Raw genomic sequence first — 23,276 nt, 5'->3', positions numbered from 1 at the left:
GCCAGCCATGGCTGCTTTGGTTGGAGCCAGTGACTGCAGCTCTGTTGGAGGGCTGTGATCAGAGAGGTTTGGGGCATTGCCCCAACTTTGTCCTGGAGTGGAAGAAGGGCTGCATCTCTGGGTTGAGCTCTGGAACTGCTCGTGTGATTGCTCTTTGCGGAGGAGGTGAGACCATTGCATTACTGGGCAGGTACTGAAGAGCACTAAAACAGCTTTGGGAAAGAAAGGAAAGGGATTTTATGCCTGTTTGTTGGGTTCGGTATTGTTCGATAGTAGATCGGTGTAGTTTGATAAGTAGATCGCTGGCAGTGCTTCCCCAGTGAAGTTCCTTGCATTTATTGCTGCTCCTCACAAAGTGTCTGTTGCTGTGCTGTTAAACTGGAAAACTCCCATCTTCCTTGCACAGCCTTGCAGTTAATCACACCTTCGTAAGGTCACCGCTTTCCTGTGCTTCCAAGCTTACTGGTAAAGTTTCAGTACATTACACTATCATTGCTCAGCTCTGATTTCCCCTAAAAATTATAGGATGTCTTTAAATGATTCCTTTCCATTTCAACAGCTTTCCTTTCCTGGAAATGTTCATTTTGAACTAGTTGGCCACTTCATTGCTGCTTTGCAGTGGGGGGCTTTCTTTCAGGTTAAGAATGAGTGCATAGTTCTCTGAGATTACAGATCTGCTCCTTGCGCAGAGCGTTGGCAGAGCTGCTCTGAGCCAACCCTTCATCTTTGGGTTTTTGGTTTTAGCATTTGACAGCAGGAATGCTTCTGGACAGTTCTGGAATTACTTCAGAGTACACAGATTACACAGAGTCCATGCTTTGCACTGTGCCCATGCAAATGCTGTGGAATGGTGAATACAACTATTTTTCTGTTGCCCGTTGCAGTTAATTATAGCTGGGCATTGAGCTGTGCTGGGGTTGCACTTTAGCTGTTGTCTTGTATCGCTATAAAAAGGCAGTAATTTTTTTGACAGCCTCTGATTGGAAAGTTGCTTGCAGCTTTCTGAAAGCAAGGGGTACATGCTCTGGATCAATAACTGGCAAATTTTCCATTAAAAAGAATACCTGAACAATGTTCCAAATAGCCACTGGCATCTTAATTTTCCACGGAAACCTCAAATGCTCATATGTGGAGGACAAGTCATTTTCAGACAATTTTTCCAGACTACTTGTTAACAGTTATTGCTGTCCCAAAAGGTTGACAGCTTACATGATTGATATTTCATTTACTTGTCATCACCGGTTGAGTAATGGAGAGGGCCACGCTTTCCTCTCCCTTTTTTTTTTGGTAAGAAATGTAGTTTTGTGTATGTTCATTTTAATTTATTATTCTGGAGAGTCTGTAATATCTGTTTATACTGTATGTATATGTCTTGAGGTCACAGAGTGGCACCAGGAAAGTAGTAGTTAAAAACCAAACGACAAAAAGAACCAACTTTGCGTTTTCTTGAGCAGTTCTGGCCTGACTGTTGGGTTCAGGTAACATAACCTTCAGGTTCAGATGTCTTTTTATAAATGGGAATGAGGGCATGGGAGTGGGTCTGCCTTGTTATTCGTGGCCACCCACGATACGAAATAAGGCTGCAGGTAGTCCTGACTCCCAGAAAAACCCCACTGATTGTTTCAAAGCAATGGGCTTCTGTAATGAATAGCTTTGCTCTGTATAAACACAGTGAAAGCATGCATCGTGGGGTTGTTTAAGATGTGGATTTATATGTTTACATACTATTATGAACAAGATACCCTCCTCAGAAATCTTGTGGTGAGACTTTAATGAGGGAAATGCTTTAAGCAGCAGGCACTGTGCTCAATGTACACACAGGAGGTGGGGCTGGACGGATGCTCAAGCCCTCAGCAATTTTCTTCAAAACGATTTCTTTTTTACAAGAGGAAATTTCTTCCTGTTTCTTAGCATGAATTAATAATTTAAAAAAAAAAAATCAGAGGAAAAAGAAGTACTGAGATGTTTGTTTCTGTGAAGCTGTTGGTCTATCGCAGCAGGTCACGGTCTTTGTATTGTAAAGGAAGCAGAATGAGGTTCTGCACACAAATTGACTGTGGTGCCCATCTAGAAATCTACTCAGTGTAGTTCACGTTTAATCCCGTTATCGAAGAGTGCAACATTTTGTAACGTTCAGCAGCTAGCCAACTTCTTTCAGTTTTTAAGTTGTGTAAATAAAGAATGCTTGCGTTGTGGGAAATCGTTGGCGTGAGCAAAATGCTCGTGTTTCATCCAGACTCAGGATTTTTTTTTCCTGTTGACATCCAGTCTTGCCAATTTGAGTAATAGTATCACCAGGAGTGGTAACAGTGACATTCTGAAGTCTTAGCCCACACTCAGCTGGTGAGAATTAGCATGAAAGTCAGCGGAGCTGTGCTGATTTATGCCATGGAGATCTGGACCACCGCCAGCGTGTTTGCTTCAAAGATGCCCGGGGATTGCCGAAGAAATGCGCTTTGTGATGTGCTCTCGATATTTAACACATGGTGGTGAGAGATGTGTGGTTGACAGGCAGTGCATGGGGAAAGGTCTGCCTGCTGCCCCCGGGGCCACTTTGCTTTGTCACTGGTCTCACGGTTCTGTGCTCTGTTTGGTGGGTGCTCACTGCTCCTTGAAGAAGGTTGGCTGGGAAAGGTTTTATTCAATCCAAATATTCATCTCATTGCTTAATGCCACTCTTCATCCTCCTGCCACCTTAGGTGTTTTCTGTTTTCCTAAATATTGATGGTTTCAGATGCTTTTGCATCGCTCTTGTCCATGCTCAGCCTTCCTTTAGCAATGTGCTTTCACTGCAGATTGCTCCCAGTGTCCCAGTAGAACACAAGTGCAGTAGTCCAAGGTCTGCTGATGGCTGCAGTGGCTTTTCCACACCCTACTGTGCATTAAATGAGAACAGTAAGGGACTGCGTGACTTCTCTGCCTATGTGGCATGTGGCCCCAGTTGCCCTGGCCGTGCTTCAGCTCTGCAAATTCCTGGATAGCTCGCAGATTCTTTTCTCCCTTGAAGTCTCCTTAATGTCACTTTTTGCTTTCCCTTGGACTATATTTATTTCCTCATTTGACTGGTTTTCCCAGCTTCTCCAGGCATGGCAGCTGCTGTGTTTGCTGTCAATGTTGCATTTGCTCAGACTGCTGCAGCATGCCCAGGTTTCAGGTGAGCCTGAGATGCACATCACTGTATGAGGAGCAGATTCCTATGCTGCTTGTTGCCACCCTTTGGTTGTGTTCCTTTCATTCCGCTTTGCTGCGTGAGCACAAGTGGTGAGGAAGCATTGCAGAGGCTGGTATCTATAATGGCAGTAAAAAAATGTACAGTGAATTAAACAATCCATAAGTGCACTTACTACTGTTCGTACATTACTGAGTAATCTCTTTTTTTAATCTCTTTGCAGTATTACTCCACTGTAATGGAACAGCAAGTAAATGGACAGTTAATAGAGCCTCTCCAGATATATCCAAGAGGTAATGCTTAACAAATTCTAATCAACAATGATTATATCAGTAAACTGTTTCATCAACAGTTATGTTTTTGAGAGGTTTAAATGCACATAACATGATGTTTACCTCTTAATTTGGATACAAGAATTCATTATTGTGGGGAGTGTAGTGAAAACTACATTTATTGCATATAAAATAGCTAATTTACTGGAGTAAATTAGACTAACAAGATTCAGTTTGCATAGTACATATTTATGTACATTTAAGAAACTCATTGACAATGGTCCTGGTTGTATTCAAACCAAAGCAGATGAATAATTTAATTTTGGGGTGCTTAGAAAGATTGGATTTTTTTATGATTTTCCTATACATTTTAATATGCTAATCATCCTAACAGACTTGGGGAATGCGACGTGTCACTGTTAAGTGGGATCCTGTCTGTCACAGAGGCTCTGTGCATGACATGTTTGAGATCTGGGCAGCTAGTGCACCATCATCACGCTCACAAGTGCTTTAACAGTTCTCCAGAACAGAGAAAGATGCAATCAATTGTGCAGGCTGAGGCCATTGAAAAATAGGTCACTCCGTCCTGAACAGAAAATCCGTGGGCAGCTGCCCAGGTTTTTGGGAACGTGCGGCGCTCTCTGAACTCAAGTAATGGTCTAAAAAAAGAGATGAATCCATTACATAATTCCACTCATTCATTCAGATTCTCTCAGTATCCAGTCTTTGAATCTGGCTCTTAATTGATGAAACAGATAAGCTTTAAATTCTCCAAGTAAATCTCCCAGCAATAAATTAATTGAAATAATTAAAAATTAAACTACTCTCACTTAACTGGTATTATACAAATAATCATACCATGAGTTTCCCAATTAAACATTCTAGACTTCCATTACTTACAACTCTCTGAAGTTTGAATTGGGCAATTAACCAACACTCTTCTCAAGCACGTGCTAATAAGGTCTCCAAAGGAGGCTGGGCTTCTGAGCTAAAAGAAGTCTGGATGCAAGGAGAATGCAAAGGGGGTACAACTGAGGATCACAGGGTCTGGTTGAGAGCAAATTGAGGATATTTTGCCAGGAGAAGCTCAGTAGCTGGCATGGCTATGTGTGGAAAGGAGCCCTTCTGAGGTCACAAATCAGGCTTAACCTTCTCCTTTGGAGGTAACTGGGTTGTTCCTGAAAAAGCAGCCCAATGGATTCCTGTTCCTTCTGCCAGCTCCTTTGTTTGTTTGCTTTCCATCCAAAGGTGATCTTTGACTGTACAGATCCAGCATTCATTGGCATGCTGATGATGGCCCTTCGCCACCACTGGCTCAGCCACGCACATCTCCCTGCAGCTGGCTTGCCATTACTCCTCTAAATTGCTTCTGAGCAGAGTTGCTGCTTCACCTTGACGCCTCATCATTGACACGCAGCCTTTCTGCTTGTAACTGAAGGCTCTCCCTTTTTAAGAGCTTTCTTCCCAAGCCCTCTCTGCCCTTTCAGCCTTCCTCTGACTTGTGGGGAAGCCTCCAGTAGCTCCAAAAACCCCACGGTCAGCCATCAGCCACTGCCCACCTGCTGTTCTGTCTCATCTCGGCTGTGCTCTTCTCGGTTAACATTTCTAAGGTCTTTCAGGAAGGAAAGCTGTTATTTAGTTTATTTTGTATGTTTACATGTGTATGTATGTAGTGCATGCACACACAAGTCCTGTCTGTGTTATATACATACATGTACATGTGTGCATACACAGACGTATGTACACGCTCTCACTTTGTGTTCCATGGAAGGAATGAAGACTCTGTGTGTATGTGTTCATATAATAGCATATGTGATATATATAATTCAAGTGTAAGTCAGAAAGTTACTGGCTTCCTAAAATTTAGTTCAAGATGTTGATTTTCATCTCTTGGGGGAAAAATATTACAATATCCTTCTGTGTGTTTTAGAATAGCTCATTGCTTCCTGATTGTTGTTTGAGGGTTTTTTCTGCCCACAGTTCCATACTGTTTTCCTTCTCTAAGGCACACGTGGTAATTCCTAATGTCATTGAAAGGCACGTGGCCCAGCTTGGCCCTAACTGATGTGTTTAATAACTATCATCTGTGTCCTTCTGACTAATAAATAGTTCTGTTTCCTGCTGTCAAAAATGGAAGTGAAATGCATCTGCATCGGAGAAAGAGAAAAATCAAATCCATCCCTCCTCAGACAATCAATCAAAAGTGACAGGCCCTTTAACATGCCATTTGTAGGGCACTGTAGTTTGGAAATGGGAGCTGTCTGTAACATGGAGCTGGGAGCCTTTGTGGCTTTAAGGTTTGACAAAAGCACATCCACTGGAAAGGGAAGCGAGGCAGCGTGCAGCTCTGCAGACTCGAAGGAAATGCCTTCTCCTCGAGCAGCCTGCTCCTCTCTGAGCCCAGATGTCACAGTGAGGTGCCGCATTTCTACGTCTGTAGCCAAAATGTGGCATTTTGTACAGCTTGTACGCAGTATTTCGTTTCTTGAGGCTCGCTGCTGTTGCCCCGATGTGTTTTCTCCACATTTAGAACAAGCTGTGTTTGACAACATGGCTAATTTATGGCACGTGGCAGCTCGGTTCCTTTAAAACACTTCTTGCAAATATTTCTGTTGAATGTCAGACAGACACAGCGCGTAGAAATACAATGACATAAGATATTGATTTTAATTTGAATTACAAAAAGAATTTGATAATTTAATCCAACGGTTCTCTGAATTTTGATGTGTTTTAAGCAGAAATTAGAATTTATATTACATGGTGTCAGAAAGCTCTTAGCATTTATAAATGCTCACTCCTGCAAGTTAAAAATCCTGGTTCGTAATTCCCACTCTGGGTCTTGGGAGGCACTTTTCAATCATTTCTCTCTGCTAATTTTGGTGTCACCCTCATTTCTTTTTAAAAGATTCATTTTGAGCAAATTTGTAAATGGCCCTGATGTGTTCTACAATTTAGTCAATTACTGTTTCAGCCTGCAAGCCTCCTGGGAAACGGAACATACATGGCCTGAAGGTACGAATTTCAATAATTGTTTCAGTAAAGTTAGATGGATTTGTAATGCTGTGTTCCACTTATTGAAATGTCAAATAAAACTGCACTTTCTTGAGCTCTGACAAGCAGATTTTTTGTGTGAGGATGGGAGAGCGATTCATCTGCTGGGTGTTGGCTGTGGTATCTATATATACAGTTTTAATAAAGATGGAATTGCTGCTTTTTTTTTTTTTTTTTTTTTTCAAAGCACTGTTTGTAAGGTTCTTAAATTTTAATATTCAGTTATTAACTGATGTCTGCTGTTAGTTCAAAGAGTTGGAAGCAAAAATAGCACATTCATTTGTTCTCAGTGATATAGCAGAGTGTGGGGCCCACGGCAGGGCCATCTCTGGGGTTGTTTGGTTCATCCAGGTCCACACTGACTGCTCCTGAAGTGCAGAGCACTGCTAGCATATTGACGGATCGTGCAGATCTTAAGAATAAATGGTGGGCATCCCATCTCCTTGTGTTTTATCTAGCTAAGTGTGTAAGAGGATTGTATTCTGCGGTCCGTGGGTTGTATAGCCTGCTAACCTACATACAGGCAAGACCTCAACCATCGGCATGCCTAGCAACAAGCTAATTAACCTTTGCAGTGAAATGAGAAATTCATGGCAAATTACAGGTTAATTAGAATAGTGTCCTCTGAACACAAACGACTGATAAAGATTCTTTCCCTGCCTGCAGGTAAATACACGAGCAGGGTCTGCTAATAATAGCAGCTCCGCAGTCTCGGATTCCCTTCCAAGCAATAGGTAAGAGTCGAGAATGGGAGCGTATGGGAGCATGGGTTTTGTTTTCTTTTCTTAAAACAAAATGGAACCTGTGCACAGCACTCACCAGCCATGGGCTTGGTGCTGAGTAACTTTCTCAGTGTGGCAGCTGGGCACACCGAAGCGCAGTGGGGGGAGAGGGGGGAAAATTAACTGTGACTCATGGATCTTGCTGGGCTCACATTGCTGGTTGTTAGCAGGGATTTCTACCAAAGAAATGCATCTGTGCTGGGTGTTTCAGGTGGCTTTGTCCTTTATATAAAGCGCTGAGATACTGTTCTATTTATGGGCTGCTTTAACTGATGCAGTTGTCACTATGCATAGCAAAGTCTGTATGTTCAGGTCTTCGTTGCTTATCTCATTAGGTTTCTTTGGTTTTCACATTTGATCCCCAGTTTGGTACATTTGTAATTGTGGGGTCAGATTTTGTGAGAACCCGACCAGCTCAGGTGCCCTGTGACATGCAGCAAAGCTTTCAAGTCTCTCTCTCTTTTTTTTCCTTTTTTTGTTTGAGCCCTGGTTTCAAAACCCATGTTAAGGTCTTAAAATGCAAGAAAATGCTTTCTCCTTTCCATGGGTCTGTCTTTAAACACTGGAGCATGAACTCACTTTTATTACATGAATTGTTACAGGAAGGTGTCACACTCATTATTGATTTTTATGATATATAATTTTATATTTATACACACACACATATAATTTAGAAAAAAAAAAAAACCCCACGCAAAAAACGGAAATAAGGTGTTCTTAAAAGGAAATAAGAAAAATCTGCCTCCTCTGTCTTCTTCACATAAGAGCATATTTGAAACACGGGAATAGAAACCCTCAGAGGTCCCTTCCAACCTAAATTATTCTTTGATTCTAATAAGCATATGCCGTGTGCTGTTGCACTGAGCTGTGCTTTTATCTCTGAGACTGCTTTGGAAATAAGTGACCAAGAGGAAGGTGCTCAGACACAGTCCTGCTGCTGGGCTGGGAGGTGCAGTGGTGGGGCCATGCTGGGACGTGGCTCACGGCCTTGGCAAGGACCACTCCGACCAGCCCTGGTGCTGCTTGGTGCCTTAGATGCTATCTGTGGCTTCCCAGGGAAAGCAAACAGTGTCTATAGGAGCATCTTTCTGAGCTGCAGTCCTTGTCCCAGTCCACCGTACTGCTGCACTAAATAAAGCTGCATTCTGTCACTGCCGTGCTTTTGCTTTCAGCCCTTCCTGTACTTTGAGCTTGTTTTTTAAAGCGCATTGAAAACGAGGCTTCTGGAAGGTTCTTGTCACCTTATTTGGTGGTTAATTGCCATTCCTTTTCTAAAACCTTCCGCACTATGAGTTTTGTTTTTGAAGTAATTGAAAGTCTCTCTTTGTTTCATGTTCACAAATTGTTAGTCATGCAAGATGACAAGATCAACTTATGTTTCCTTGGGAAACTTAATTTTTCTTTAAAGTAGTCGTGGGAACAAGAGGCCTATTAAAGAACAAAGCCACCAAATACGAAATCTGTGTTTTCAGTGTTCTTGTTAATAATGATCTGTGATCAAGACGTGTGTGTGTGCCTTTCAAGAATATATTATTTTGTACTTCTTTTTATATATGTACTTGGGTAATAAGAGCAGAATGCCTCTTTGAGAGCAGTTTTGCGGAGGTGCTGCTCGCAGGCAGCTTGGTGTGTGGAATGCACAAGGAATGGAGATAGAAGCAGAGAAGTGGTGTTTTGGGGTGTGCAGAAGTCATTTGAAGGCAGGGGTAATTTTCACAGCCACCAGCGTGGCGTGTGTCCCTGGGCTTTGTTAGAGGCCTCTCACTTGAAAATAAATACGGATCATTTTACCTAATTTAAGGCTGACGCTGGGGCAGCTTCCCCTAAAAAAATAAAGGGGTCTGCAGCAGCCATGAGAGCTGGACTGGATGCACACAGCAATGGGGACTGACCCCCTTCCTTTAGGGACTGGCATCATTCCTTCTGCTGAAATGCTATAGAAATTAGTGAGGTTCTGAAACAAGGTAAGGCAGCTGGAGGCCAGGGGTGAGCCCTGTGTTTGCTTTGTTTTTGAAACATGGTTTGTGAGCATATCTTCCTTTTTTCCTTTTTTTTTTTTTTTTTTTTTTTTTTTGAGCTGACAAACAATAGGTTCTATCTCAAAGGACACTGTTGTCACGTATCTGGAAGCACTTGTTTGTTAAGGTGAAAAATATATTGATTCTCTCAACTATTAATGCTTTTCCATTTCTACATGGACAGCATCGCTCAGCACTGCTAGTTAAATCTGCTCAGAATGCGTAACAGTGGGCTTAAGCTGATACCTTCTTTTCAGTGTGGTTTTCCTTCGTTTTGTGGAGTGAAATGACACAATCATTAAAATTAATTGCTGCTTTTTTTTTTGCTTTTTTTTTTTTTTGAAGCTTAAAGAAGTCTTCTGCAGAGCTGAAGAAGATACTTGCTAACGGGCAGGTAGGTGCAGTGTGCTGCATCTTGGCTGCATGCACATCTTGTTGCTGCCTAATGCCATGGTGACTGGCACCCCACAGATAGATGAGGGATTCTTACTGCTCACTCAGTTGTAATCCGTTCTTTTAATACAGAGCTGGAGAGACCATGCAAACTTTCATGATATGAATGAGTTATGTGTCCTGGTTTACTTTGATTGGCATAGCAATTTGCTTCCCATTTCTCAAAATGTGCTAATCAGATTTAGCTCCAAATAGATTGAAGTACCTCACACATGTTGCACTGCTGCCACAATTTCAGGGAAGAAAGTTAATCAATTTTGAATAACTAAGTCAACTGCTGGAGTGACCTTCGTATTTTTAGGGCAGTAGATACTTAAATATGGGTTCTTGCAAGGAAGCTGTTTTGCCCTTGATTCTGCAGCTCCTTTAAAAGCAGCAAACCAGCACACAAGCCTCAGAACAACAACCAAACCGAAGCTGTAGAATGCTGCCTTGTTACTTTCTCACCGTGCTCCAGGCATTTGGGTGCTGGCAGCCAGAAGTGGAAGGTTTAATGTAAAAGTTGATGGGCAGGGAATGTCTTGAGCAAACGGAGCATCATTTCTCACTGCTTTTGAACCGAGCGCCTGGACAGGCTCACATAGTGCAGTGGCTTTAAATATACGCCGTTAAATTAAACTACCTTAGAAGGAGCCCAGATTCTTCAGTAGCAACATAAATATATTTTAATGTTTGTCATAGCAAAAGCCCTTTGATAGCCTTGGAGGCAGGCACCTGTCCGTTGCGATCAAGCTTGCCTATTAGGCTCTATTGACTGAGACATCTGTGTCACTGCAAATAAAAGACTCTTATTGATTTTCTTAACTGCTGTTCACTTCCCCTCCATGTTTCGAAGGCTGAAATCTTAATTATCTCAGATGCGTATTCAGTGCCTTCACACAATGACCTCTCCAAGCCTCATTGGCATTTCATGAATCAAGTAGTTGTAGTTGAGCGTGTCAAGAAGATAAAGGCTGGTCTTCACGCTTGTCCTTCGGTATCACCTGTAACATTATGGTCTAATAGATGAGAGTGCCCCTTTAAAATGTGAGTCTAACAGCCCCGAATTGCAACCTTGCCTGCTTGGCACTGCATCCTTTGAGTACAGCTTGGAAGTGCATTTTCAAGCCTGTCAGCGTTCCTTATGTGTGCAGATGTGGTTTAATATGCACAGGTTTTTTTTACTGGGTAGATTTATTAATGTTCCAAAACTACAGATAAAGAACGTAATTCTGTGGCTGACTTAAAATGATTTAAGTGCCAGCATGCTTCTGAGCTTTTAAAATGGAATGTGATGGTTGCTCCAATATTGTACCTCCTGACTGGAATATTATTCCGAAGTAGAAACACTGAACATGAGTAAAAGCTGTTTTCTTGTGATGGTGTCCATCAGCTGAATTTGGCACTTAACTCATTCTGAGCAACAGAGATGAGGGCATTTGTGCCCTGCAATAGACTGCTGCAGATTTCTTTCCTGTGCAGTAGAATTTGAGAAAGATGTAAGATTTTTGGTTCTTTTCTGTAAGAAGTTACTTAAATCCAAAGAAAATTCAGAGTAAGTTTTAATCTTTTATTTAGCCAGCTCTGCAGAGGTGCACACAATCTGTCAAGAGAAAATGCATCATGTTCTGCATAATTTGGTCACAGGTCTGTAAGTGGGAATAGGTTTCTAGTTATAACCTTAACTTTTCCTCCTTTGGGGAATTACATCACACTTATCGTTACTTAAATATGGGTCAGGCTGTTATTTTTTATTATTTTTTATTATTTTTGGTCAGTCTCTGCTTTCAGGCATTCACAATGATATCCCTCTCGTAGTTTCCATTTAGGTTTAATAAGGAATTCATATTAATCATTAAAAGAAGGGGACATGATTCTTCAAGATAATCAAATATTGACAGGTTAGAAATAGCTTTCTGCCCAGGTTCATTGATATAGGTGATGTGATATAAATATTTATTTCTTTTCTGTCACTCAGAGTAAATGCCACCAATTGATTCAGCATTGATATAGTGTCAACAGTTCATAAGAAACATTTGACTGGCTCGTGTTTTCCGATTAGTCTCTGCTCTATAAAGTGGGATTTACTAAATCTCTTCAATTGTCTGCTCATAGAGTGTGACTGCTTTCTGAAACCATTATTGCTTCGATTCCTAAAGCAAAGGTATGGCTACAGGACTTTGCCTCTGTCGGCCTCTACAAATAAAATAAGGATTAATTGAGCATTTTGCTTTTAATGATTTACAAGAGGCAGATGCTGATTTCTTTCAAAAACATCAGGCATAAACGAGGGGCGTTTTGTTGCTGATCCGTAATTGGAGTCTGGTTTGCTTTTCCATTAATTCCATTAATATTGGCATCCAATCAAACTTGATTTTGCAGCTTTAATATTCCGGCCCGTGCCGTCGAGTTCATTGCTGCTCTGTTATCATTTGTGATTGAGAATCCAGTTTTCCCAGTCAAATAAATCACGGCACGTTTTTGGCACCTTTATTTGAGCCAGTAAATCACGGTTTCCCTCTGCTCCTCGTGCTGGTGGGTCTCACAGCACCTTCCCCATTGCTCAGTTCTTTGTGGGGAGCCCCACAAGGAAATGTGCTTTCTTCCCATTCAGAAGAAGGAGGAGAAACGGGAACACGCTTTATGTCTCTCGTTCTCCTCAATTTATTGCTTACAACTTACATAGCTACAAAAAAATACTTCTTTTTCCCCCGAGAAGCAAAGATCCAAGTGTGCTCCTAGCGTGGAGGATTCATTTGATTTCTCCTAAGAGTTTTATTTGTGAGAACGTTGCTGCAGATATAGGAGGAACGTGTTTGTTGCTATCTCCAAGACTGGAGGATTAAAGCCTTAAACAGCAAACGTGCTTTAAATTAATGGCTTTGGCAGCCTGGGAGAAGTTATTTTTAAAACATAGGACCCTGGCACGCATTCTTCACGTATTTTAAAATCCATTCATGAATTACTGCTGTATGCAGTACCTTAACCTTGGCATTTCAGTGGGCACGTTCATACCACTTGGAGGGACCTGGCCCAGGTTTAACTACAGGTAGGCAATAATGCAGGGTTTACTTCAGCTTTGAGGTATTTCTCATTCTCTCAGAACTCAGAGATTTTGCCTCACCAGAAGAAAAGCATTGCAGAAAGTGTTTCTTGTAGGAAACAAGCAGGCTCTATTCAGGTACTGAAAGAACGGAACGCAAGCTTTGGAGTTCAGCTTTCCTGTCCTTATGCTATTTTAAATCAACTAAATATTCCATTTCTACTGCTAAGAGATGCTGAGTGCTGACTGGGGCATTTCAGCTCATTGCCACCACTTATTTGTTCCAGCTGAAGTCAGGGCAAAGTTCCTCTTATCTCACTGACATCGTGTGGAAGTTGTACCATGGGGTTTTCTGTTGGAAGCCTTTGCCAACTTGTGGTGAGCATTTAACTTGGTATCCTGAAAAATACATGATTTACACAAATAAATTAATGATTTGGTCACATTGCAGGGGAAATACCATTTAAAAATGGGAATTGCCCAGTTATCTGCAGTGAAAAGGCTGTAGAGGTTGATCTTTTTTTGGACTAGAGAATGCATACAGCACAGAACTTACTCTGCTTTAAAGCTCTCTTTTTAGTAGGCATGGGCATTACAAAAAACATCTTCAGCGATTGTTTTGTGAGGTGATTTAGCCTGAGAATCAGTACGGCTGTATTTGTGTGTGGAAAGGTTGAACTTAGTTCTTCATTTGATTGACCATCGAGGTGGTGTTGATAAGCTTTTGTGAAAATTCATAGCAGGAAAGTCACAAATTCCAGCATTTCCAGTGTGTGGTGCTTATACCTGCCTGTTGCTTGAAAAATGGAGCATGCTGCCATATCTGGAAAGGCATCCCAGTGAGCAGAGACCAAAGCAAGTGCTTTGTTTTGTATCTCAAGGAAAACTGCTTTTTACTGGATAGTATTTACAGCCTATTCTTGCTTCTTCATATTTGCTTTAGTTAGGTGAGTTAGTTGTGTATGAAAATTAACACTGCAAAGTAATCCTGCTGGCAGAACTGTCCTTCAGTTAGCACCAATTAAGCCGATTCCAGAATAAATCAGCAACTTTTCTAGCCACGCTTAAGATGACAGTTTTTCTGTTGGATTGTTTCCATTCACCTCCAACTTTGGCTTTGGTTATGTGCTGTTCTGGAGACCCTTTTCCTATCAGTTATCTGTGACCTGACCCTCTTCAGCTATATTATATCATTCCATTTTGACACCTTTTATCAAACTTTAATGAAATGACCCAGGCAAACAAATTGTCATTAAACTTTCCATCACTTTGTCCCTTGGTATCGTCTTTTATAAATTGGACAGCAAATGTTGTATTGATCTTCTCGTTCTTGCAGCTGAACTTGAAATGACCCAGACTGCTTGTTGTTTATGGCCTAGAGTTGCTTTTCCTTGACATTTCCATCCACAGCATGACATCTCTTTTGTTTTTCTTTCTTTCTTGTGGAGATGAATGAACAAGACATACGGTATCGAGACATCCTCGGTCATGGCAATGGAGGCACGGTCTACAAGTGAGTGTTCAATTTCGTTTAACATTTTTGAAAATAAAATGTGCTTTCCTTTTTTTTTTTTTTTCTTTTCCCCCCATTCATGTATGCAGTGAGATGTAGGTGGGCCGTTGCTGCTACGCAGAGAAGGCTAGAAAAGAAATTCTTAATATAAACTTCTTAAGAATTCTCTTTACATATTTACAAGGTATCTGCTTTTGGGCGCCGTGAGGGCTGGTGCATTTTTATAATCTTTTTAATGCTTAGCTTGGAATCCCTCCTGGGTAACAAGTTAATGGTTCACAAGTGGAACTTGAAATGTCCTGAAGCATAATGAATTGCCTTTGGTATTTGCAGTGCCATTACTCTTGCTGGCTCACCACACCCTGTGCAGCCCAGTGCTGAGTGACACCAGTGGGACGTGGTAACACGATGGCTGTGCCTCTTTCCAGCAGTTCTAAATTAGTAAATACCCCTCTTGCTGTTGCAGTGACTTCTTTCCCCTATGAGAAGCTTCACACGCAGGCTGATGAATACATTAAATGATCAACTCCCCCAAATTTTGGTGGTGAAGCTTATACCCTGCAGCCAATATTAATTTTAATATTGTAAAGATTATAATAGCAGAGAGATAGTTTTCTCGACAGGAAAGTCTTTCTCATGCATAGTGCAAAGTTTAAACTACATAATGTAATATCTGGTACTTAATAGTCTGCAGTGGTGTATGAAAAATATTCCGCTAGGAATTAAGAAATCCATACTTTGTATGAAAGCCCTGAGGGAGTAATAAAGGTTTCCTCCGGAGAGCTATTTACCATATACAGTAACCCAGCATCCCATTAGGATTTTGTTTATACCTTATACATTCTAACTTTGATATTAACATCTTCTAAAAAATGTTTTAAAAGCTACGGTGCATTTAGCTTAATTTGTGATGGGCTGCCAGCATAATAAACAGCCTGCCTAGTTCTTGCAGAAGTTCTATCAGAAGTGGACTTGGTTAACCTCGAAGGGACAGCAGTAGTGTTTGAATGGACTCTTCAGAAATTAAGTTAGCCTTGCAGATGGAATGAAGCTCATTCACCTTCTCTTGGGGAAAGATATTCCTAGACCAAGCAACTAGCACAAACAGGGTTCCTTTCTTTACAGTAACATTTGGAGTTGGACTCGGTGACCTGTGTGGGTCCCTTCCAACGTGGCGTATTCTATGATTCTGTGATTGTGAGAGAGAGCATTGAACAGCACAGCCCTGCCTGTGATGCCTTGATGTTTTCTGGCTTGGGGAAGGTTCCTCCCCATCCCCATACGCTGCTGCAGCTCCAGCTGTGGATGGGAGTGGGAGAAGTGTGGCCCATGGGGGCTGCATTCCCTGGGAAAGGCACCTGAGGCCCGTGTAGGGAAAAGAAATATCCCACAAAGGGGGGACCCCTCTGATCCCTCATCATCGTTGCCAAATTTGGCATGACTTTCTTTAGCTTCTTAGCTGAAATAGGAGTTAGCAATGTGAAACAGAGCAGCATAAGGATGGCCCCACCAGCTTGTGCCAAAAGTTCTCCTTTGCCCTGCATCTGATGGTAGCCAAAGTCTAAGGAATGTGAAGTAAGGCAAGTGAATGTGTGCTGTGCTGATCTTTTTGCAGTAAGATCTTCTGACTTGGCATCTCTTAATGTGCCCTGTTCCCACAGAGCAGCTCTGCTCCCTCCTTGCTGTGTGTAACGGCCCAGCAGCACAGTGCCTTTGGGTGCAGAAATAGATACACAAATACCTCTTCCTCTATAACTCTGCCACATGCAGTGTATGTACTCTGCCTTTTGTAAAATTCGTATGAAAAGTTTGGTTAAAATGCTGTATGAAACCAAACATGCCCCTTCAGGCTTTGTATTTCAGAAGGGCAGGATGGTTACCAACCAGCTCTTTGTTTCATGTTCTTACACAAGTGGTTTTCTCATTCAGTGACTCTTCTAGTAACAGTCTGCAGCTGTGGGGAAGCACCAGAGGTGAGAGCGTTGAAGTTGCAGAGGATAATAGCATAGGAAGGAATGCAGGATTGTTTGGGCTGCTGCTGTAGATTTGCTTCCTTAAGGTTTTTGAGTGTTGATTGCAATTTGGAAAAGTCAAAAATCAGGCCTGTAAAAACATGAGCCCTCTTCCCCACTGTGGAATTGATTTAGTCTTTCTCCTTTTACTGTGTTCATGTTTTAAACTGGCAATTGCAGTGACTGTGCAGTGCTCTCCCCAGTGTAGACACCATTCTTCACAGCTCCAGGGAATGGGCACCATTTTTGTGCGAGTCATTTGCACGTTCCTGAAGTCTTGACTGTTCTTTGCAATGCAAATACTATGAAATATTTATATTCTCCTATTTCCCCTCCAAACTGTGCTGCTCCAAAGCTTTGTGTTCCTCTCAAGCCTTTCTGCATTTGTTTCCTGTTGTGCTGGATTGAAGAGTTGCACCAGGTGACTCTTGTATCCAGAAGAGCAGCTGGTTGCCTTTGCTGCAGGGAGCTGCCATTCCCCATGCTTTGTGAAAAAGCAGGTGGACCTGCTCCCACCACAGCAATCCCCCCTGGGTATGGGGAGCCCAATCCCCTGGCCGAAGGAGCAGCCGTGCTGCACAAGCCAATAAGAAATTGCAAAATGGAATACTTACAGGTAGCTGGATTGCACTAGTCATAGAGAGCAGCCCACATAGATTTTATTCCACTAAATCAATGAACATTTGTCAAATAAAATTAATTGCAAACGTTTGGCTGTTTTCCTCTGCCAGCGTTCCTTGCTGTCGGTTTGTTTCAGGAGAGGCTGTGTGTAGTATTGATTGGAACCTAAAGAATGACTGTGAGCATGTAGCATCTTTTTCTTTCTCCCCTTTCTTTCTCCCCAGCTCTTTATACTAAGTCATATCCATTATGCAATGATGTATTATCAGCATTCAGCAAACAAGATAGCGCGTCGCAGGTCGCTGAGCAAAAATTTTCAGCCTCTCTTTCCACATGAATTAACTACTACTGAAATAGTTTATTGAGATTGAAGTATTGATCACTTTTCATGCCAACCTTGGCTGAAGTGGGGTGAGGAGAGGTATTTTTGTTCTCTTTGGAAGACGCTATGTTTAGTTAGAAAATTTGCTTCATTTGTTTGGGTTCTTTACAGCTGCAACTGTTTTATTGCTTGGGGAAGAGGTGTCTTAGCTTTATTTTTATGACAGTATAATTATACTTTAGAAATACACTTGATTACTGTGTGTAGCAAAATTGTTCCAGTATATTGGCTTGGCCGATATTGCTATACAAACAACTTTTCAGTCAATTGAGTCTGGTAAAAAATCAATACTTTATAGCAATATTTCTAGTGAGAACCTGCTGAATCTAAATGTTTTTCCTTTTCTAAAAAGAGAAGGGGTTTTTAGATTTTTATGGTTCTCTGGCCTCCTGTTTTTCCCCTAGATTTTGATACAGTATTTTCTTAATGGAAGAATGATTATAAAATCATGGAATCATGAAGGTTGGAAAAGGCCTCTGAGATCCCCAACCCCCCCCCCCCACCATGCCCACAGCTGCAGTTCTGGAACACCCCCAGGGATGGTGACCCCCCACCCCATCACTGCCTGGGCTGCTGTGCAGCGCAGCACTGCTCTTCCAGAGAGTAAATTGTCCCTAATATCCAGAGCTGCAGTGTTAGGTATGGCAAAGTCATTTAATTATTCTTTTTGTCTGTTTGGATGTTCAGGAATGTGTGAACGTGCGGCAGATCCAAAGCTACTTATTCAAAAAGTGTCTTTGAATGCACAATCAAAAGGCAGGAATTCTTCCACCGGTGTGCAGTGGAGGCACGTACCCTATCAAGAAAGGGGTGAAATCTGCCACAGCAAAGGCTGGAAGCACCCCAGAACCTTTCTCTTCTGCCCCCCATGATTGTAGTTCATCTACAGTGGGATTCCCAGTTTCTGTGGAGTGCTGTAAGCCCGGTGCTGTGGTTCCCTGTGATGGTTTCACTGTGCTCGCACAACCTGACGGCTTTGCAGCAGACCTTCCAATTTTTTATCAGCTAATTGCTAGAAATTGGTAGGATGGAGAATGTATGGTTTGGGCTGCTTCACAGCAGAAGACCCATACTAGTGCACTTGGGGTATTAAATTGCTTTTTAGAGCAAATAATTAACTAGCATACCAAAAGGCATTTGTAGTTGTACTTCTCAGCAGCATCCTTCAGATCCATTGTTGGCTGCAGAGCTCTGAGAGACTTTTTTTTTTGTAAGACTATTTACTTCAATGAAATAAGGTTTGTGATGTGATGTATGTGCTACGTCAAATTGTTCAGAAGAAAAAATACGTGGTTGTGTGTGTTTTGCATCTAAGTGTTAGGCAGTAGATCATGAGCAGGTAGTTACGGTTGGAAGTCTCTAACATGGCAGATCCAAAGCATCACTCTTTGCTTCATTTATAAACAAGCAAGAAGAATATTTTTCTTATCTCGTTTTCTAGTGTTTGCTTTGTAATTGTAGCTAATGAGAAAGAAGATATTCGTAGAGAATGATGTAGGTTTGTGCACCTGGGATTGCTTTTTAAGGACGTATTGTGTGTGGTATGTAAGCATGGTATGTAAGTATTCTGGATTCTGTTAGAGGAGTCTTAAAGAGCAGCAAGCTCTTGTACAGTAATAAACGTAAAGTCCCAATGATGCTGTAATTAATTTGTGGTTATCTAGAATCTGAAGGAGAGGGAAGGAGAGGAGAGAATGAGTTCTCATCTTAACAGAATGCTCTTAAACCAGACGGCTTCACTTTAAGCTGAGTGATTGGAGGAGAAGCGGCTGCCGCTGTTGTGCCACCTAAATGAGTGGCATAGCCAGGGAAAGTGCAGATAAATGGGGAGCTTAATTTGTTCGAGCCATTTACTTGAGCACTACTGCTGCTAGGTTGCGCTGCGCATTCCAACATATGCCCATGTCTTCATTCTATCTTAGCCAACCTCGGGGTGCCCCATTAGCACGTCAGAGATTGCGAGTGGCGAGACAGCTGGGACGTGGATCTTCTGCCCGACAGCCTGCAAACGGTGCTGCGAGAGCATGGCAGAGCCATTAGTGAGGAGCAGCTCTGTGTGCTGGGATGGCTGGGATTTGCTGTTGTCTTGGGGAGCTTTGGCTCTGTGAGGTTTGCTGGCTTGTCCCAGGGCTTCCAGTGCACAAGGCTGCCGTGAAGGAGCTCCTGCCAAAGGCTGACTGCAGTGCGGCTCAAACCTCAGCAGAGCCTTTGTCTTCCTGTAGCTCCCCTTTGTTCTTCTCAGCTTCCATTAACTTCAGGTTTTCTGTTGGAATCCCCAGTGCTGTAACAGTGTCATGGAATCATAGAATCACCAAGGTTGGAAAATACCTCTGAGATCCAGTCCAACCGCCCCCCCACCAGCAATGTTTCCTGCTAACCCATGTCCCTCAGTACCACATCTGAATGTTCCTCCAGGGTTGGTGACTCCACCACCTCCCTGGGCAGCCCATTGCAGCGCCTGACCACTCTTTCAGAGAAGTCGTTTTTCTTGACGTCCAACCTGAATCTCCCCTGGCACAGTTTGAGACCATTCCCTCTCTCCCTTTGCCCCATCTTAAGATACTTTAATTCTCAGATTCTTCAGAGCTGTTTGCAGAGGAGACCTGTCTCATCATCTGCATCCAGCAAGGTAAGCAGAGACTCAAGCTGACGTTTTCCCGGTAGCAGAGCAGTGACCAAACCCGGCTCTGCAGCTGTGCCCAAAGCATTGGGCTCTGGCTGTGTGCCACCAGCACTGCCCTGCACAGTGCTGCTGAGCTGCTCTGCAAGGGGAAGGATGAAAAGGTAAAATGTCCTCATTTGTGCTCAACACATCTGTCTGCACTTCGCAGCTCCCTGCAGTCCTGTGCTACAGCTAAGGAGGCATTTTCATTTAGTTCCTTCCCCAGATGATGTTCATTTTCTGCTCCTCGTGGTTATTTGGTTTTATTTTTAGCCTTCTGGTGATGATAGCTAGGCTGAGTTAGAAATACTCCGTGACATTTCTGCATATTGGCACTGCAGTTTAAACAAGACTGACCAGTGATTGCTGGGCACTTGTTTCTCCTGACCCTGGCCACCACTTGCCTGCCTCATAAAATCTGTTATGCACGAAAGTGCATAAAATGAAGATAAAGTGCCTCCTTCAAGTCTGACAAAAACCATTCCTTTGCAGAATGGTAGCTGCAGTGAAAGTAAATAAATGAATGGACAGCAATCACAGCCTAGTTGATGAAACTGTTCAATTAAAGCACAGGCATTTACATGGTGTAATTTCCCTAAATTGCCAATGAGCCCCTTTAGACACAACCAGTGTTCAAATTGATTTCAGCATTGATTTTGGCTGAAGCTGATAAATTTCTGCTTGTTAGTTAAAGTAATTTTGCAGAAGACTTTGTGCTGCGGTATTGAAGTGTTCATTTAGCTGATGGTTAAAAGAGGAGTTATTTACAGAGGGTTCTACTGTTGTTCTGAGATGGGACAATTCCCCGATCATCTTTTTACTTTTAATTTTTTCAGCTTCAGTATGCAATCAATAGGTTATTGAAACTGATTAAAATGTATCCAGCCAGCTGCCTATGGCTGTTTAATTAGAAACTGGATGATTCTTAAATTAAAGCCGGTTTGTTTGCACTGTGTGTCCATAGCTTGAAAGAGAAGGCAAAGAGAAACCCCAAAGTTTGCTCTCAGTGGTGTTGCAGGAGGCATTGGGTGAGTGCAGTGCGATTCTCATTGCAGGTAGCCTTCATTTAGGCAGCTGTTGCTTGGTTAAAGGTAGCAATCAGCTCCTGGGGCACGGCTGAGACCTTCCTGGGCTGTAGCCCCTGCTTGGGGTCTTCTTGTGATGCTGTGAATGGTGGTGGTGGTGGTTTTTTCTGAATACTTTGCTCCACACTCAATTGCTCTGGATCTTAAAGAGCAGAATGGAATTGCAGCAATTTCCTGGAAATGTTGTTTGTCTGTTGTCTTAACTAAAACGTCCACGCAACCTTCCTACCTGAAAGTGCACTATGATTAGAAGAAAAAGCTATTTCAGGTGTTACACGGAGTCACAGAAGGGATTGGGCTGCAAGGGACCTCAAAGATCATCGAGTTCCAGCCCCCTGCTGTGGGCACAGCTGCCAACTGCTAATCAGACACCAGGTGGGATTGGCAGGGCCCCATCCAGCCTTACCTTGAACATCTCCAGGAATGGGCAATCTGCAGCTCTCTGCACATCCCTGGAAAACTTGTGCTTCTTAGCACGGTTCTGTCCTCCAGCACTGGTCATTACTGATCTGCTTCGTGTTTCCTTAACGGTTGTTTTGCTGTGAGTACATCATGTACACGTGATTTGGTGATGCAGATCATCCAGCGGTAGGTGAAAGGCAGACACCTAAGTTACCATCACCATAGGATGTGATGTACTGTCTGGCTCTCTCTGTTGCTTCAGATGCCTCCCAAAAACTGCACTGGATTCATACTGTGCTGATGACCCTGAGTGGTTGCAATGGAGAAGGTAGGTGGGTGGAAGTGGTAACAGATGGAGATAATAGGAGGTTATGAGGGAGAGGTGAGGGATTCGTTCTGCTGCTCTCCAGCTTGGATGTCAATGCCTTCTCTTTCCCACAGAGATGGGTTAAGTGAGACATTTTGCTTCTTTCTGCATTTTCTTTCTGCAGCTGTTAGTGCCAATTTTGCTCTTTTAAAAAGTTCAGAATTTAGATGCAAGTATTTTCGATTTGTTTTCTGGTTTAACAACAAATCATTTTGCAATCAGTGCTCAAGCATCTGTAATGGGATTTTAGATAGAGGGGAGGTTGGCATAGATTGCTGTTCGTACTAGCACAGTCCCCATAAAAGCTCCTTTTTACAACTGTTGTGCACTTTGGATTTCCTGTTTTAACAGCCAGAGAGTCAGGCTAATGTGTTTGTCTATTGCAGAAGGCAACAACTGTCAGAGTGTTTATTTCCTAGAAACAATTTGAATCTGTTTCTTTAGATGGCCATTGAGTACGTGACAATCCCATCATTAGTCTGCCAGGGCCTGACCAGGAGCACTGCAGACACTGACAGTGCTAGGAAAATGGAGGGGAAAAAAGGAAAAATTAACAGTAAACCAAATCTGTGGGTGATTTGCTGCGTATAGTTTGCAGCTGGTGGCTGGCGTGTCATTCTGCAGTGCATAACAGTTAGAGAAGTGCATTCATCTCATGTGACACTGACACAGGGATTTTGCTCTAGGTTATTTCTCACAGGGCAGGAAAGCGTTGGTCTGCCTCCCTACATCTGAAGGTGCTGCTTGTCAACAGCCATCCTTTCCGTGTTAACTTTTTAGCTCAAATAAGAGCTTCCCTCTGCATGGTCATTTCTGGGTGAAAATGCCTGAGTCTCCTTCCCAAAGACAAGAGAGCGAGGCAGGAGAAAGGCAGGACGTCTCCATCCTTGAGACATCAGCACAGGCAGCGTGCAGCACCCAGCACTTCTGCAGGAAGCAGTGTGCCTGTGAAAGCAGCGCGCAGCAGAATGGTCAGGGGCACACTGCTGCTTTTGTGGGGCAGCAGGGCAAGAGCAGCTCTACGTTGAGGCACGAGCTATAAGTTTCTTTGCGCTCTGACTGGAGGACAGCGCTGCTTCCCAGCTTCCTGCCCTCACATCACTAACGTGGCAGCGCTGTCAGTACATCATTTTGTCATATTTGCTGATGTTAGTTATATTTCTAGGAAGGGAAGGGACTGACTCATTGGCATAGCAGACAGGTCATGGCTTCCCCTTGAATCATTTGGTCTTGCTAAGGAGTATCTTATTGATTAGAGATGGCTTCCGTGGCTACTGGGGAGAAAAATAGGAAAATATATCCTGGTGGCCACATGAGCAGATGGGGAGAGCAGGGCTGTGTGATGGGCTGCTGAGGGCATCTGCAGTGCTGTTTCCCATCATGATGCAATAATTAGTACCATTTTTGCTTCTAGGAAGGGGCTGTATTTGTTCTGAGTTTCTAGATAATATTGCATGCGTGAAGT

At 42.7% G+C, this 23,276-nt stretch overlaps 1 protein-coding gene across 3 annotated transcripts in view; it reads left to right on the top strand.

Moving 5' to 3' along the window:
* Positions 1-23,276, top strand: part of MAP2K5 (mitogen-activated protein kinase kinase 5) — a 112,809-nt gene that overhangs the window by 9,914 nt on the left and 79,619 nt on the right. For all 3 annotated transcript variants that reach the window (XM_042824763.1, XM_042824762.1, XM_042824764.1), the window contains exons 4-8: positions 3,393-3,462; positions 6,413-6,453; positions 7,159-7,226; positions 9,638-9,686; positions 14,216-14,280. In XM_042824763.1, coding sequence (XP_042680697.1) covers positions 3,393-3,462; positions 6,413-6,453; positions 7,159-7,226; positions 9,638-9,686; positions 14,216-14,280 — 293 coding nt within the window. The remainder of the gene's footprint in view (positions 1-3,392; positions 3,463-6,412; positions 6,454-7,158; positions 7,227-9,637; positions 9,687-14,215; positions 14,281-23,276) is intronic.

Source organism: Centrocercus urophasianus, unplaced genomic scaffold (genome assembly GCF_019232065.1).
Source record: "Centrocercus urophasianus isolate 14NV4802_14NV808 unplaced genomic scaffold, USGS_Curo_1.0 seq_23, whole genome shotgun sequence".
NCBI classification, from domain to species: Eukaryota; Metazoa; Chordata; class Aves; order Galliformes; family Phasianidae; genus Centrocercus; species Centrocercus urophasianus.
The sequence above is the reverse complement of the archived record's forward strand: the minus strand, read 5'-3'. Positions and strand labels throughout refer to the sequence as shown.